The sequence below is a fragment of the Panicum virgatum genome, chromosome 1K (genome assembly GCF_016808335.1).
Source record: "Panicum virgatum strain AP13 chromosome 1K, P.virgatum_v5, whole genome shotgun sequence".
Classification (NCBI taxonomy): Eukaryota; Viridiplantae; Streptophyta; class Magnoliopsida; order Poales; family Poaceae; genus Panicum; species Panicum virgatum.
This window is the reverse complement of record NC_053136.1, coordinates 32,543,681-32,561,443: the sequence shown is the minus strand read 5'-3', so window position 1 is coordinate 32,561,443 and position 17,763 is coordinate 32,543,681. Positions and strand designations below refer to the sequence as shown.

Genomic DNA, 17,763 nt, shown 5'->3' with positions numbered 1-17,763 from the left:
GATATTGTAGCACTTTCGTTGTAATTTAACAATAATATCCAATCATGGACTAATTAAATTCATTTTGTCATTTACAGTTAAACTGTATAATTAGTTATTTTTTCAACTACATTTAACACTCCATGCATATATCCGAAGATTCGATGTGATAGATACTGTAGGAAAATCTTTGGAAACTAAACATGGCCTTATTCATGCTTGATAGATAAGATTTTCTAAAAGGAAATATTGTCTTGCGTTTCCATTTACTAAATTAGTGTTTATGCCTGTTCAAACCGCCCTTCTTGAGGTCTTAACGCTCGATAGGAGTTTAGGGTTCATACAGTTTGGAAGCGGGCATGACGAAAATAATGTCACGTGCACAACTGCGGTGGGTTTTTTTTGTAGACCATGGCCTTCACTATACCGGCATGACGAAATGCATAATTTCCTTCAGAATAGACCATCAAATATGCTCAAAATGAAAAAAAAACTCAAGCTACAATCGCATATTGTAGCTACAGCCTACAGGGAAAATTCGGTCCCGTACTGTACTCATCCGAAACCGGCGGATGAAAATGTACAATGGAGATGTTGGAAAAATAATACAGGTCCTTTACATACCCCGACGACCTTCACAGCAGAGAAACCAAACGCCCTTATAGTTTCCTAATGATTGAAAGCTACTACATAAGACATCAGACTGAACTTTGTAGGTCCTACTTGTGCGAGAAGATAGCACAAAACATTTACATGAGGTCATGAGGATGCTCAGAGGTGAGAAAGGGTTAGACTGACATGGTACGATGGTAGCATTAGGCGTGAAATGGTTAGCGTCAGGAGCCTGCTTTCTTCTTCATGTTCCTCCACTTGACCCTCAGATCACAAGGGAGGCGTGTCTTGTGAAACACATTCCTGCCTTGTTCTAGTATCTGAACCCATGGAATAGCCCCGTTGTCCCGTGGGGTGAATTTTTCCATTGCTTCCTGGATAACACAGTGCGTATTGTAAATATCTAAGCCAACCAAGCAGCAGATGTAATGGAAAATTCATAAAGAAAGAACGGTTACCCTTAAAGCTGCTTCTTCCTCTTCTGTCCAACAGAGCTTCGTGCGCCTTCCAGTGGGTGCAACAGGATTGGAACTGCCAGATGGATATGCTTGATTATTGGGTATAAAGCAGAAACCATAAAATGGTGCAATTTCAAATGTTTGATTTTTCATAATAAATGGGCTATTAAGGAAAATGGCAATAAACACTGGTACTCCAAATTAGTTAAATTCAATACTTCATCATGTGAGCAGGATAAATTTAAACGGTCATTGACACACAAAGAGGGGTAATAGCAACTTAGTGATTAAGAAAAAGTTGCATTGGCTACATAAGCAATTAAGTCTACCAAACTTCAGTAGCATAAGCAACATTTCATTTTTTATTTCAATGAATGATAAATTCACAAAAACTCCTCAGTTACTTCACTAAAATGAAGGGTGATTTGCAAAAACTACTCCTGTTGATGGTGTCATGAATGTGAAATCACTCGTGAACACTGAAAAGACTACATATCATCATGATGATATCAGAAAGCTTAAGACATACAAGCCAAAATAATTTTCTGATCTGCAGAATGTTATTCTCATTCATAATATTAATTAAGAAGGCTAAACTAAGAATGCCAAATATTGGAAACTATTTAACCATAAGCGCTGGAACTAAACATCTATGGCAGAGCCTTATCTACCATATATGCCAGCTAGAGTGGTTTATTTATAGCATATATAAATCAGTGGCCTTAATGTTATTTGACTTTAAACTAATCACATATTGCGCTAATATTTTCCCTTAAGTCAAACAAGAAAAACGAATAAAGCAGTAAGTGCATATAAAATAAGGAAAGAAGTGCTAATAAAGCTCCATTCAAATACTTACTAACGCTTGGGTGGATATGCATATTTTCTTTTCCCTGACGGTGAAGGCATGTGTTGATCCTGCTGCCCAAATGTTTTTCTAGAATTACTAGCTGCAGTTGCTTCCCTTTCTTGTAGTTTTGCTTTGTGATGCTTCATAGTACGCCAAGGGGGTGAGGATCGCTTGCCAGAGTCATTTGAGGATGAAGCTTCTATTTCATCAGAATCTTCGGATTGGTGAGAATTTGTAGGGATATCCTCTTTGTCAGCCTCAACTTCCGGATTTGCAGCAGGAGTGCATCTGTTCTGAGATGAATTTCTTCTCTCATGAGATGAGTGGCCATTGCCAGCATCTTCACAAACTTCTGTGTTTTCCACATGATGGTCTTTCTCAGAATTATGAGGTTTGCTATTGTTCTGGAGCACAGAATGTTTATTCATGAGTGTCACATCAGAATTCCGAACAGAAGATGCCTTTTCAATGACTACCCCATTACATGCATCACTTGCAGCATTTATTTTCTGTTTCTTCCTCTGCCGATCAGACTCTTCGCCCTGATTAGCAAGGTCATCATCTTTGGTTTGGCTGCAGCTTTTTTGCCTTTTTGATGAATTTCGCACATTCAATTGATCCACACTGTTGGTTTGCTGCTCATCCTGATGCTTGAACATATGCTCTGTGCCAAGGAAAGCAACTAGATTCTTCCTAGCTTCAATATATGTTTTCTTTGCTTTTTGGTATGCTTCAGTGGCTTTAGTACAGATGCATACTGGGCAATATAACTGTCCAGAATCTTCAAATGTCACTGAAGAACCAAAACAGCTCTCATGAGCAGATAAAAGGCAGCTGCAGCATTGCAGCAGCTGACCATCTGTACCACATTTTATGCATAAATCTTGTTCTTGGGAGACCCCAAGGCAATCATTGGCTTCATGAACCTGACTACAGAATGGCATTTTTCCAGTCATTGACAGCAGACGAGCAGCAGCAAATCCACTGTAACTATCATCTGCGTTATGGACATGGGATGTTTCTGCCACAGTTTTCCCAACACTTTGCTTCTTTGAATCTTGTTTAGCTCTTTTTCTGTCCCCATCATGAGAAGAGTTTGGAACAGATATACTGCAACTACGTTCCTGAACTTCAGTTGTGTTTGTTTCAATATTCTGCTCTGATAAAGAGTTGGCTTCTGAAATTTTATCATGCAAGGTTACATTGCAGCTAAGAGGCTCTGGAGCATTCTGCACATTCGCCCCACCACAGACCGTATTCTTTTCCAACATGGTGCCATCATCATATAGAGTGTGCTTGTTTTTGTCAGCACAACTAACTTCCAGTTGAGACTTGGTACCAATCTGCTCTTCAAACATTGTAGTATGCTCTGTAGATGGGTGGTTAGTCCCAGATTTGTCTTCTTGCATAGCACCATTGCAGGTTACAGAAGGTATACCGCTAGCTCGCAGAGTCAATTCCTCATGAACAGGATCCTTTTCTACAGGTGGAATGCTGGCACTGCCATCCAGATTCTGGTTTACCAAGTGGCTTGCTTCAGATGTATTGGTTGGTAAAACATCATTGGTTCTGTCAAAAGCTGGAGACATTGTAGCCTGCACAGTTTGGTTTTCATGGCTGGGATCCTTCAATGATTGATCACAGGTGCCATCAACATTTGGATTTGATGATTTCCCTTTACAAGGCTGCGGTTGAACCACGGTAGCTTTATCTACCATATCCTTCTTTGACAAGGGTTCCACAATGTTGCCCTGCGAAGTCGCATTGGAGCAAGCTGACGCAGGTACATCAGCAGATAGAGCAGCTACTGACATGTCACTATCCACATTAGAAAGATCCTTTTCTGTGGTTCTTGCACCGACACGAGCAGCATTTATAGCATCTTCTTGTGGTTGATTGTAGAACCTGATGTCTGATGCACATGGTTGGTCAAAATCAACAGTTGGTTTGATTGGACACTGCTGCAAATCACCTATTTCAGTTTCGTTATCTACATGTGTTAAATTTTCAGGCTGAAGCTCAGTATTGACTGTAGGGGGCCTAGGCTTATCTACATTTGAGTGGAGATGGTTGACATTGCACAGGGACTGATTGTTGTCATGTTTCTTGAAGCCAGTCTGATCTACTGGGGATGGTGCAACCACAGATTGAATCTCTGGATCAACTTCTCGGAGCTACATATAAAACAGGCAGCTTGGTACATTTTGAGAACTTCAACTTTCCATTTGAAAATAGCCTTTTAACTTACCAACTCCAAAGAAGTTCCTGGCAGTGTAGGTTTCTTGATACAAATAAAGTCCTTAATATCTTGTCTAAAAGGCAGAATTCTGTCCTTTTCAAAACTTATTGAGCTTCCAACCTGCAAATTTTATGCTCATATAAAACAAACCTGAATCTGGAAATAAATTGATGATAACCAAACTGCAACATGTCTTATTTTTGGAAGGAAACAAACAAAACTGAAAAATACACGAAGATCATTTCAACAACTGATAAGCAAGCTACACTTAATCATTTAGAAGCACCAATAAACACTAGGTGCATACTTATAAATTTTCGCATTAGCTATGTGTGCATGCTTATGTGAAGAATGGCATATAAGATAACATATTAGTCTTCAGCACAAAATAGAGCATTCAAACAACTTATCTGTAAGGCAATGCAGTAGTCATTTGAATCTCACAGCCATTTAATCAGTAGGCAAATGGCAAAGCATGTCACAGCTTCCACAGAATTAATGGAATAATTGGTTCCAAGGTTGCAACCAATTGGATACTCTTGACCACATCATTGAGACTGGACTGGTCATTGAACTGGTGAGGTTGTCTGTTCACAATTCCCCGGCCAACCAAACGTAGAACCGCCGGTTCAAAACATACTTATTTTTGTAAATGTCATATATTATCACGACAATAAATGTTGGTATTTAAGAGTAACGGCCTCCCAACCCCAAGACCAGGGTTCAAATAACCGTGTCACCCATTTTCTCAATCCCAGTTCTTTTATTTATATTTTATATGACTTTCCCTCCAAGGCCCATGAGTTAGCAGGCGGCACAACTCGGTACCAAAACGTGGCCCAACTCCAATTCCTTAAGAAAACTGATTAGTTAACACTTAACGCCAACAGGTGGGCTTGGCTCTGGTTCCTGGTTTTACCGGTCGAACTACTAGGCCAGTCCGGTTTCAATAACTATGGTCTTAGCAGGAGCAAGATAGCATATTTGACCACTTATCTAGTTAGGGTAGCTGTCGATTTGAACCAAATTCTCAATGTAGAGCACAATAGCTCAAAAGATTCTTTTCTTTTACTAAATATAGAGACTATTTTCTTACATACCAATACTGAGTCGTCTGTTAGAGATTTAGCATTCATATTTCACAGTAATAATTGGATAAGTTGGTAAGTAAATATATTTGTCCACAACAATATGCAATATTTTCCTCTTGGAGTTGCACCGCAGTTGACCGCAGCCCATAGGGACAAATTGCATAATAACTAGTACAATGCAATAACTACCACAAGAAATACAGAAAATAAATACGATAGAAAGCCATTCGTGAAAAGAATCTACTGTTGTACTGAGAACTCTGTCAGTCATCACCAATTATTAAATGCAGCAGCTGCTCTATAGTTATTGGAAATCAAAAGAATGCTTCAAAACTTAAATGAATTTGAATTGGTAGATAAAAGTATGCTCCCCAATTTGAATAACATTTCAATCTAACTAGCACCACAATGACGAACAAAATGAAAATGATTACACACCATAAGATCACTCAGTTTAGCTTAAAGTGCACATACAGTCAATGTTTAAGATTTGGATTAACCTTCCAACAGGATGCTCTGTTCAGATATTCTTTTACACACACACAAACAAACAACAACATAGCCTTTTTTCCCAAGCAAGTTGGGGTAGGCTAGAGATGAAACCCGAAAGAAATAAGTTCAAGGTTCAGGCACATTGATAGCTAGTCTCCAAGCGCTCCTATCCAAAGCTATCTCTTTAGAGATATTCCAATCATTAAGGTCTCTCTTAACCAACTCATCCCACGTCAGTTTAGGTCTACCTCTACCCCTCTTTACATTATCGACCCGCTCAAGAACCCCATTACGCACCGGCGCCTCAGGAGGCCTTCGTTGGACATATCCAAACCATCTCAGCCGATGCTGAATAAGTTTCTCCTCAATTGGTGCCACCCCGACCCTATCCCGAATAACTTCGTTCCGAACTCTATCCCTCCTTGTGTGCCCGCAAAACCACCGCAATATCCGTATCTCTGCTACACTCAGTTGCTGCACATGTCGCCTTTTTGTAGGCCAACATTCAGCACCGTATAACATCGCCGGACGAATTGCTGTCCTATAGAATTTGCCTTTTAGCTTTTGTGGCACCCTCTTGTCACAAAGGATGCCAGAAGCTTACCGCCATTTCAACCAGCCAGCTGAAATTCTATGCCTAACATCTTCATCAATGTCGCCATCCTTTTGTAGCACCGATCCTAAATACCGAAAAGTATCCTTCTGGGCCACCACTTGCCCATCTAGACTAACGTCTCCCCCCTCATGCCTAGTCGCGCTGAAATCGCACATCATGTACTCGGTCTTGGTCCTACTAAGTCTGAACACTTTCGACTCTAACGTGCGTCTCCACAGCTCAACTTTCTATTAACCCCTGCCCTACTCTCGTCAACTAGCACCACATCATCAGCAAAAAGCATACACCAAGGGATCTCACCTTGTATATCCCTTGTGACCTCATCCATCACTAAAGCAAATAAATAAGGGCTCAATACTGACCCCTGGTGTAGGCCTATGTTAATAGGGAAGTCCGTGGTGTTGCCATCACATGTCCGGACAAACGTCGTCGCATCCTTGTACATATCCTTAATGAGGGTAATGTACTTAGTTGGGACTTTGTGCTTCTCCAAAACCCACCACATGACATTTCTCGGTACTTTGTCATATGCCTTCTCAAGGTCAATGAAGACCATGTGCAAGTCCTTCTTCTGCTCCCTATATCTCTCCATCAATTGTCGTATTAAGAAAATCGCCTCCATGGTTGACCTTCCAGGCATGAACCCAAATTGGTTTTGGGTCACACTTGTCACTCTTCTTAGGCGATGCTCGATAACCCTCTCCCAAAGCTTCATCGTATGGCTCATCAGCTTAATCCCACGGTAGTTAGTACAACTTTGAACATCGCCCTTATTTTTGAAGATAGGTACTAATATACTTCTCCTCCATTCTTCCGGCATCTTTTTGACCGAAAAATGAGATTAAAAAGCTTAGTTAACCATACTATTGCTCTATCTCCTAGGCATCTCCACACCTCAATGGGAATACCATCAGGGCCCATCGCTTTACCTCTCTTCATTCTCTTCAAAGCCTCCCCAATCTCTACCTCCTGAATTCTCCTCACAAAACGTCTGTTTGTATCGTCAAAAGAGTCATCTAAGTCAAGGGTAGGGCTCTCACACTCCCCATTAAACAACTTGTCGAAGTACTCTCTCCATCTATCCCTGATCTCCTCGTCCTTCACTAGCAGTCGATCTGTCCCATCCTTAATGCATTTGATTTGGTTGATGTCCCTTGTCTTCCGCTCGCGGATCCTAGCCATCCTATAAATGTCCTTCTCCCCTTCTTTCGTGCCTAGCCGCTGATACAGGTCATCATACGCCTTACCCTTTGCTACACTCACAGCTCGCTTTGCAACCTTCTTCGCTAATTTATAGCCCTCAATGTTGGCTGCACTCTTGTCAAGATGAAGGCGCTTGAAACACTCCTTCTTCTCCTTAATAGCCATTTGCACCTCGTCGTTCCACCACCAGGTGTCCTTCCCCTCCTGTTTGCCTCCCCTACTCACGCCAAACACCTCTGAGGCCACCTTCCGAACACATGTTGCCATCTTTAGCCACATGTCATCTGCGTCTTCTCCTTCTTCCCAAGGCCCCTCACCTAGCATTCTTTCCTTAAACGCTTGTGCCGCTTCCCCTCTAAGCTTCCACCACTTTGTTCTCGCAATCTTGGCACATTTGTCCCGGTGGACACGTACCCGAAGACGAAAGTCCGCCACCACAAGCTTGTGTTGAGGGACAACACACTCCCCAGGTATCACCTTACAATCTAAGCAATCACGTCTATCCTCCCTCCTAGTAAGGATAAAGTCGATCTGGCTCGAGTGTTGTCCACTACAAAACGTCACAAGATGGGATTCCCTCTTCTTAAACACGGAATTCGCTATCAACAAGTCGTAGGCTAACGCGAAGTTCAACACATCCTCCCCCTCTTGACTCCTGCTACCATACCCAAAACCCCCGTGCACTCGCTCGAACCCTACATTAGTCGCACCCACATGGCCGTTGAGATCTCCTATGAAGAGTTTCTCGCTGGTAGGCACGGTACTAATCATGCTATCTAGATCTTCCCAGAACTGCATCTTGGTGCTCTCACTAAGGCCTACCTGAGGGGCATAGTCACTGATCACATTCAAAACCGAATCTCCAACTACCAACCGGATTAGGATAATCCGGTCGCCTTGCCTTCTAACCTCTACGACTCCATCCTTAAGGCTCCTATCAATCAAGATGCCTACACCATTCCTACCCGGAGTTGCTCCCGTGTACCAAAGCTTGAATCCAGTATCCTCAACTTCCTTCGCCTTCTGGCCCTTCCATTTAGCCTCTTGAACGCATAGAATATTTACACGCCTCCTAATTGCTACATCAACTAGCTCTCGCAACTTACCCGTTAGGGACCCTACGTTCCAGCTACCTATACGAATCCTAGTTGGCTCGGCTAACTTCCTTACCCTTCGCACCCGTCGAGGGAAGTGCGAAGACCCTTGCTCATTTTTCACTACACCCGGGCGTAGATGTAGCGCGCCATTCAGGTGACGACCCGACCCTTGCTCACTTATCATTATACCCAGGTCATGATACGACGCGCCCTTGGGGGGATGGCGACCCGGCCCTTGCCCATTTATCACCACACCCGGGTTCCGATGTAGCGCGTCGCTAAGAGGGTTACGCCCCAACGAGTTTCTTGTGGGTTTCTTTTACACACACACCAAAAAAAAACACAGCCACTCAACCCCAACTGTTCTCTCACTATGATTCTACCAGTGACAACTAAACCAGGACAATTTCAACCGAATAAGAAAGCAAGGGGCTATGCATTTTATCTAGGCTCCTCATTTCCAAAATGACGGAGTCAACTAATCCACATGACCAGAAACCAAGCAGCTACAAATGATTATCTAAGTTCCTTCGAATTTTTCGAGAAGGATGGCATCTACTGAGAAAAACATTGATAGTATTTGACAACAGGGATAGGTAAATCAGAAGTCAGAACGACCCACAACTGAGAATGCTGATGGTTGCATACACACTAAATACCTGCCCGGTGAGCTCAATCAGCAAGTCCTCGCAAGAGCGGGCGGCGTCAACCCTAAGCATCCCCGACGGTGCCGCCGCCGCCGCACCATCCTCGTCCGAGACGGCGAAGGCGGCGAGTTCCTGCAGGCACCGGAGCGCCACCCGCTCCCGCACAGCATCCGGGGCGCCGACGAGGAACTCCGATGAATCTCCCACCAGCGCTGGTGGAGCACCAGGAACCCTAGGTGAGAGATTGAAGGAGTGAAGGAGAACCGAGGGCGCGAAGTGAGCGATTAGGACCTGGGGCTTACCCTTTACTACGGAGAAGTCGATGGTCTCGTCGGCGGCGAGGGCGTCGGCGACCCACTGGGCGGCGAGGCGTTCGGCGGCGGCGGAGGGGGCGGGCATAGCGAGCGCCGGTGAAGTTAGAGGGGGACGAGCATCGGTGGAGACGCTTCGTTGAGAAGATCCAACAACAGCCGACCGATGTTCGAACACAGATCTTGGAGCAGCAGTTTTTTTGAAGAATTCAATTTTCATCTATGGCAGTTACCAAATTCATAATATGTACATATGCAACAACAACATTACTATGATCCATTGTGTATGGACCAGGGTTCAACTTTTCGGTCGAATTTTGCCGAAATTTCGGTGTTTTTTTCGTTTTCGCTAGTTACCGGGAAGAGAAATTTCGGTATTTTTCGCTATTTTTCGTTTTTAAATTTAAAAATTCAAAAATATTTATAAAAAATTCGAAAAAAATATGATAAAAAACTAGGTGTTCTTCTGAGCAAATAGGACTAGAACACACTCAAATCTAAGATCATTTGCTAGGCTAAAATTAACATTTGAAACCGTAATTTGAATGACTCGTCATTTCATGTGCAAAAATTTGTTTTCTCCCCTCGACTTCAACTAGACTTTGGTTTATCATGATGTTGGTGAGGTACCTATTCAATTTCATACGCACATAAACGCTTCTTCAACTAGATTCGTTTTCTTATTTTACAATGTATGCGCAGTCAACAAAATAATTTCTAACATTGTTACACAAATTAGCTTCCTTGTCAGATGATGAATATGTATAACAATTGGTGTACTCTGTTATATTTAAATGCAGAGAATATGCTACATGGACTTAGTATGGACTATGCCTTTGCCTCTGTTGTATCTTTGGATTGTAATAATTCTAATATACTTTGGATGTATTATGTTGTAATAATTTATAGGCATATCCGCAATAACAAGAATAATAAAAGTCCAGTTGAGGCCTAAGAGAGAAAATGGAAGTTGTCACATGAAATGAAAGACTTTTAATTGGTAGTTTTTGAAATAATTAAATAACTTTCAAACCATTGCTCAAATGAAAAAGTTCGTAAAACAAAAGTTGTAGATCTCGAAAAACTGAACAAAGTTGGTATTCAAAAGTTTTTCATTTGACCTCGAGAACAGTAGGAAAAACACAAATTACATAATTTTCCGGTCGAAAATCACCGAATTTCGGTCGAAATCACCGAAATTTCGGTCGGAATTCATCGAAATTTTGTTTTTTGAATTTGAGGTCCCTTTCCGTTCGGAATTAGTGAATTTCGGCAAAATTTCGGCCGAAATTTCGTTTCCGGCAAATGGTGGGATTCGGAAAAAAAACGAAAAGGTAAACCCTGGTATGGACTCTAGAATATAACTCTTGTGAATTATATATGCCTTAATACTTCCCATACAGTGCTCCTTCCGTTTCAAATTATAAGTCGTTTGACTTTTTTAACTCCAAGTTTAACCACTCGTTTTATTCAAAAAATTTGTACAAATATATTTAAATTTAAGTCATTCTTGGAGAAATTGTATTCATAAAGCAAACCACAATAAAAGAAATGGTGTTTTGCACAATGTTTTTAATAAGATAAGTGGTCAAACTTAGGGTCAAAAAAAATCAAACGACTTATATTTGAAACGGACGGAATACACGTTATTGTTTTTTTTCGCGACCGTGTCTGGGCACGTTTTTCATTAAGAAGGGAGAAATACACTTTATTGTGGGTATTTTGATGGGCTAAGTATATTTATTCACAACAACATAACCGAGTTACAGTCCATTCGCTCCTTGTGTAAAGTCGTTATAACTTGTAATTAGTGGGAAGAAAGCTGATGCAAGATTAGTCTAGAGTGTTGCAGTTCTCTAACATAGTTGAGCTTATTCAAGTAAATATTTAAAAAACAAGTTCAAATGCAAATACACACTAAATAAGTAAGTATTTCACCCGAAAAATATCCTAGACATCATGGATATTTGCACATTCAAAAGAAGAAAGTATCTGATTGTTGCAAAAAGGCTCATGAGAGCATAATGCATCATAAATTTATGTTCCAGTCTCAATAAGGTAATGATATATTGTCTTGTCACTCCCAACAAAACCTATGACCTCACAAGCTTCTCTAAAAGTTAGCACCATGGTTTCGGGTCTTATTTAGATGCAAAATTAAAAATTTCAAAATTATCTTGCGCCACATGCATGGAGTATTAAATCTAGACAAAATAAAAAAAATTAATTATATAGTTTGCTTGTAACTATTGCCTTTGCTCTAAGGGGTCTCGTGCTCGAATGCTACCACATGACGGGTGGATGCGGACTAGAAGGCCTCAATGTGTCTCTGGCGGCTTGATGCACTTGCACATGTCCACCTCCACGGCATCAGCCAGCATTAGGCCAGTCTCAGTGCAAGGTTTCATTGCACGATTACCTAGGACAAGAACTAATTAACCGTGCCGGATGAGTTTTATGGGGATGAAACTCCTCTCACGTTCCATAAAACTTTTTTTCTCTCCCTTCATAAATATTCTGCCACACAGTAAAATTAAATGTACATGAAACTCTCATGAAACTCCACTGAGACTGGCCTTAGACTCGATTGTGCAACTAGGCTGGACAATCTCTCCATAGGAATTCACCATCACTGATGGAAGGCTTTGCTACACATGGAACTACGGATCCCAATGCTCTGCACGAGCTAGATGGGGTGACACTCCTCCGCCACGACCTCATCTTCATCATCTCGTACACAAATAGGGTGTGTACCCATTCTACTTTCTTACTTGGTTCCGGCCAATTGCATTACCCACCTTCATTTCATCTCTTATCCATCCTGATCCATGTCTGACTGAGCTCGCCATCACGACACACAACTGCATCCTATCCCAATCACATCAAGTTCACATTAACATTTAGCATAGAAGCATCTATCAAGTTATATTGTCACAATCAATTGTGATTATTTGGAAAATGATAGGATATTAAAACTGGAAGGTTGCAAACAAGACAAGAAATATTAAAAAACTAAGTATGTGAAGACATGATTTTTAAATAGATATTCATAAAACTAAACCAATGTTAAGATTGGATGAAGAAGTCAAACACGGATGTAGCGAAAATGGCATCTCATGCCATATTTTAATATAATGTTTTGGTGATTGATATACACAACACAACACAACACTTGGACTAATATGATTATTAAGATGGCCATTCTCAGGCTTTTAGATTCAAGTGATGACAAAGAGAAGATAAGCGCAGCTAGGCCCGAAGGGCCGCCCCTGCGGTGGTTCCGTTAACCGATTAGCGGACGGGGGTCGAGGGGGAGCCGCCCCTCGCGGGTCTCAGGGCAGCGCCCTGAAACCTCTTCGGTTCAAAGGACAAGAATTGAAGAGACGGTGAAGAAATCCAAATCAAATAAATCAAGACAAAGATACTTTAGTATCACCGGTTAAACCGACGCTGAGAAAATTACATACGTCGGTGCATTGACTTGGAGCACACCAGGAAGTTTAGTATCACCGGTTGAACCGATGTTAGGAAAGTTGAATACGTCGGTGCATTGGACCCAGAAGCTGAGGCAAGGTCTATACACCGGATGAACCGACGATTGGATATTGGTGAACGTCGGTGCAGTTGTCCAAAGAGTTGTTTTCAGAACAACTACACTCACCGGTTAAACCGACGCAGCATCGGTTGATTGCCTGTACACGTAACGGCTAGTTTTTGAGGTAGACAGTTTAGTATCACCGGTTGAACCAACGATGGCTATTGGAGGTGCGTCGGATTAACCGGCGTTAAGTATTTTTCTGGCAGCTTTTCTCCAACGGCTATATTTGCTTATGCTGCCTATATATACCCCCAAGGCCGGGTCATTTGAGTGTGCTGGAGACTAAGGAAGCATAAAACACTTGAAGAACATCTCCAACCACCATAGAGCTTCATTGTACATCATATAGGCTTAAGCACACTTGTGAGAGTGTTTAGTGCTTGTAATAGGGATTAGTTCTTGCGAGAGCTCCCTTGAGAGAAGTCTTGCTGCGGCAAGTATCTTGTGTACTCGTCGTGTGACCCTCCGACTTGGTGTGGAGAGGCAACGACATTTTGTGCGGGGAAGGAGACCCCTCTTGGTGAGAAGCTCCAATAGTGAAGACGGTGCCGTTGGTGACGCTTTGAGAGAGACAGTGGCGGTGGCCTAGTCTTGGTGACTTGGCGCCACTTAGCCTTTGCTTGCCGGAAGCCTTGGTGGCGAACGCAAGACGGTGATCAAGCGAAGAGATTTGGCATCACACTTGTTCGTGTTGGACAAGTGGCCGTGGACGTAGGGAGGGACTTGGTGTCCTAACCGAACCACGTTAAATCGTGTGTCTTGGTGTCTTCATGGGAGTTTGCATATTCTCTCCCTTACCTCTTTACTTACCGTATTACGTTTCCGTATTTACTCTATCTTGCGTGCATTTACTTTCCTAGTTAGTTTGATTAGGATTGGCTATAGGTTGCAAGTCTTTTAGGGGTAAGTAGAGAGTAGCATATATAAACCTTAGTCATAACTAGCATGTGTAGGACGTGTTAGGTTTATCTCATGCAAATAGATTGAGCCCTAAGATAGAAAGCGATTAGCGATCCTATTCACCCCTTCCCCCTCTAGGGTCGGACACCCCGGTGATCCTTACAACGGGACTAGCAATGAGGGATTAAGTGAGGTTTGGTTCAGCAACAACTTGATCCATGGATCTTTGCTAGAGTGAAGGGTTAGTACTCAGAGATTTTGAAGTATCAAACCAAGCCTTGGAGAGTGAAACAATGTAGCGCATCAAATCATCATAAAGGCGTTTAATTTATTTGGGTGAAAAATATTTTTTTAGAAACTCAGCTATTTATATTGACGAATGATGATGGTGTAAAACAATATAATATCTCTTGCATGTTAATTGGGGCCATCATGGAAGTACATGTGGGTTTACTTATTGCTGAAATAATGTTTAGTTATAACAACCATCATTACGCACACAGATTAAATCAATACTTTTTATCTATCTACTAAGTACTCGAACAGCCGGTTTTCTAGCCGCCGTGGGTTTGCATGGAGTGTTTAAGAATAAGTTCCTAATCAGTGACTTAATCAAAAACATTATATTTATATAAGTTGGTGAAACCGAGCTATATATGCTTTGTTAGTCAACATGTAAGCTAAGACATCAGAGGAACTTGACATACACATCACTCATGTGTGTCATGTATGTGTGAGACCTAAGTTAATGCCTTAAAGGTAGCAAAACCGGATACCTTTCTTTAAAATAAGCAAAACTATAGTTACTTTGTTTGCGGGCTTCAACCACACATTTTGGTAACATATGCATAGAATACAATACATTGAAGCCTAGATTTTATTAAAATCGATACACCGAGAACCAATTATATGCATGGGTAGATATTATGGTACACAAAGAAATATGTAGCCAAGACACACAAATCCAGTTTTATAGATAATAAATAATAATAATAACAACAACAACAACAACAACAACAACAACAACAACAACAACAACAACAACAACAACAACAACAACAATAATAATAATAATAAGAATTACCATCACATGTAGTTTTCTTCACTCTTTGCCCCCCCCCAATCACCACACACATATATAAGGAGGCTATTATTTTCTCAGTTCCGTGGACGAGGTGCACATAGATACATTACTATACTCATTTTGTAAGTACTACATGCATATTTTATATAAACACTTGGCCATGTTAGTTTGTGGCAATATGACACTACATCCATCTACATTATCATTTATTAGCAACGGTAAACATACAAACTGCATGCACCCTCCATCTTTTTGACGAAAGACGTATTTTGTTTCATTAGGATCCAGAAGTAGGGTTAACCAAACCGGTGGGAACCGGTCCGGTTTGACTGGTTACCGGTCAAACCGGTCCGGCCCGGTTTCGGTTTGGGCCGGTAGCAAACCGGTCCAAATTCAAAATTCAAATTTGAATTCAAAAAAATGAAAAATTCCCAAAAAATTCCTAAAAATACTTCAAGGTGCGACAAATCTAATGGTGTCAAATTTTCTAAAAAAATCATCCATTTAGTATAGTTTGCGGGCATATGAAGTTAAATCAAAAAAAAAAGAAAAAGAAAAAATGGGCCGGCCCATTAAGACCCACCGCATATGGCGACCGGTAAACCGGTCAAACCGGGAAACCACTTTTAAATCGTCGGATTTTTTGATTAAAACACCGGTAACCGGTCAGACCGGACCGGTAAAACGGTCAAACCGGTCGGAACCGGTTATATATGTGCTTTTGAATTTGGATTTGAATTCAACCGGTTTCCACCGGTTTTCGGTCAAACCGGTCCGGTAAACCGCTACCGGAGATCGGCAGTTTGACCGGACCGGTTGGTTTTGTAAACCCTGTCTAGAAGCCGACAACCATCCATCTTTTTATCGAAAGACGTATTTTGTTTCATTAGGATCTAGAAGCCGACAACCAAATAATACTCCATAAATACTTCATATATTCATATGATATGGGAATGTAATTTTAAGAAAGTATTTCAAACACAAATAAAAAAGAGAAAACTCTCAAACTATAACAAAGTTCTGCTTCAACTTTAACTGCAAAACCATATAACAGAGGCTATCCAACTATCAAAATTGGACGAATTTAACCTTTTGTTTGTTTCAAAGATAGTTTTGTATTTTTTAAAGAAATAAAATTCTTGTATAAAAGATTAAAGTTGATTATTTTCAAATAAAAAAATGAAAACTGGTACTATTTTTTTAAAAAATCAACCTATATGTTGGTGCTTTCTTTGAATCTTAGTCTTTCAAAAGATAGTAGCCCTAACTACAAGAAAAAAATTAGGAATACAAACAAATGAATATTAATAACTGATAAGTAGAGTGCCAATAGATACGTTTACATTTTTAGAAAAATGTTTGCACCTATATTGTATTTTTCTAACTAGGCAATTATGCCCATACGTTACTATGGATAAAGTTGGCATACTAGATGAACTACGACTCACTTGTCAATGACATAAGACAGACCAAACCAAAAAATTAAGGTGGAAACATTACTTGCTTTATAAATATATATAGGTATATATTTGAAATGAATTACTTATAAATTTTTTAGTTTAAACTCGAATATTTTAAATTTTCACAAAATAAAAAACTACATTTGAAACCACCAAAAGAATCCATTTTGTCCGGTTTTGAGCTGGATGCCCTTTGTTATCCGATTTTGTAGTTGAGAGTTGAAAATTAGACTTTTATGATAGTTCGAGCGGTAGATCAGCAAGTAATGGTTTGCCATACACTTGTCTTGTCCAAACGAAATGCAGAAGCACCTTATTTCAAACGGGATTTTCATTCTGCAAAGCATTGAAACACTACTCCGCCCGCCTATATATATCCAACCTCAAACTTGCAGTGGTGGGACGATGGTACACAGTAGAACGCAAACTGTTGACTGGACACTGGCTAGTGGCTAGCGGATAATTAACCATGTCGCCATCGTTTAAATCCCGTGCGCTTACTTGCATCTATCTGCGTCGCTCGAGTCGAGCTTAATTTTAAAACCATCTAATAACCCAGCACACTCTCAAGGTCAGAACCCGATGGATGACGATGATCATCATCACAGCTGAAGCCGGGCCGGATGGGGATGGCGAGACGAGCTAGTCGCCTTCGTCGCACACGGCGCATGCATCTCGATCGGCGCGGGGAGATGTGGCCGACGACGGCGATCGAGACGGCGCGCGCGCCGCGCCGGCCCCAGGACGGCCCCGGCCGCATGAGCCTCTCCGGAAGCCGACTGCCCATTGACGCGCGAGTCCGCACTCCCCGATATGCTAAAGAAGCCAAACTACTATGCATGATATCTACCGTGCGGGCGTCCGATCCGGTAATCTGAATATCTGATGGTTGCGTGCGTGCCCATGGCGCCGATCCGATTCGTCCGTCCCCGCAGTGGCATGTCGCGTCGCTGTCGCGTCGCGCCTGGGACGGCCCGACCCCGCAGGCCCACCACACCCCGTGTACGTGTCCCCGGCAGACCACGCCGCCGCCACTTGCCCCTCCGCCCGGGCCGGCCTCCTCCGCCCCGCTTATATATCTAGCGTGACCGGCCTCACCACGTCTCAGATTAAAGGGCTTCGCGAG

At 41.7% G+C, this 17,763-nt stretch overlaps 1 protein-coding gene across 1 annotated transcript; it reads right to left on the bottom strand.

Moving 5' to 3' along the window:
* Positions 1–463: 463 nt before the first annotated feature.
* On the bottom strand, positions 464–9,755 carry LOC120702887. Its single transcript, XM_039986860.1, has 6 exons — positions 9,587–9,755; positions 9,297–9,496; positions 4,148–4,258; positions 1,909–4,073; positions 1,050–1,122; positions 464–965 (listed from the first exon to the last, which is right to left on the bottom strand). The coding sequence occupies exons 1-6, from the start codon at positions 9,681–9,683 to the stop codon at positions 816–818; spliced, it is 2,796 nt and encodes a 931-aa protein (XP_039842794.1). The 5' UTR covers positions 9,684–9,755; the 3' UTR covers positions 464–815.
* Between the last annotated feature and the right edge of the window lie 8,008 nt (positions 9,756–17,763).

Excerpts from the sequence above, each read along its gene's own strand:
- LOC120702887 (XM_039986860.1), bottom strand. The coding sequence starts at position 9,683 with ATGCCCGCCCCCTCCGCCGCCGCCGAACGCCTCGCCGCCCAGTGGGTC. Across the intron at positions 4,259-9,296 it reads TGATTGAGCTCACCGGGCAG|GTTGGAAGCTCAATAAGTTT; the intron begins GTATTTAGTGTG and ends TAAAATTTGCAG. Across the intron at positions 1,123-1,908 it reads GCATATCCACCCAAGCGTTA|TTCCAATCCTGTTGCACCCA; the intron begins GTAAGTATTTGA and ends TCCATCTGGCAG.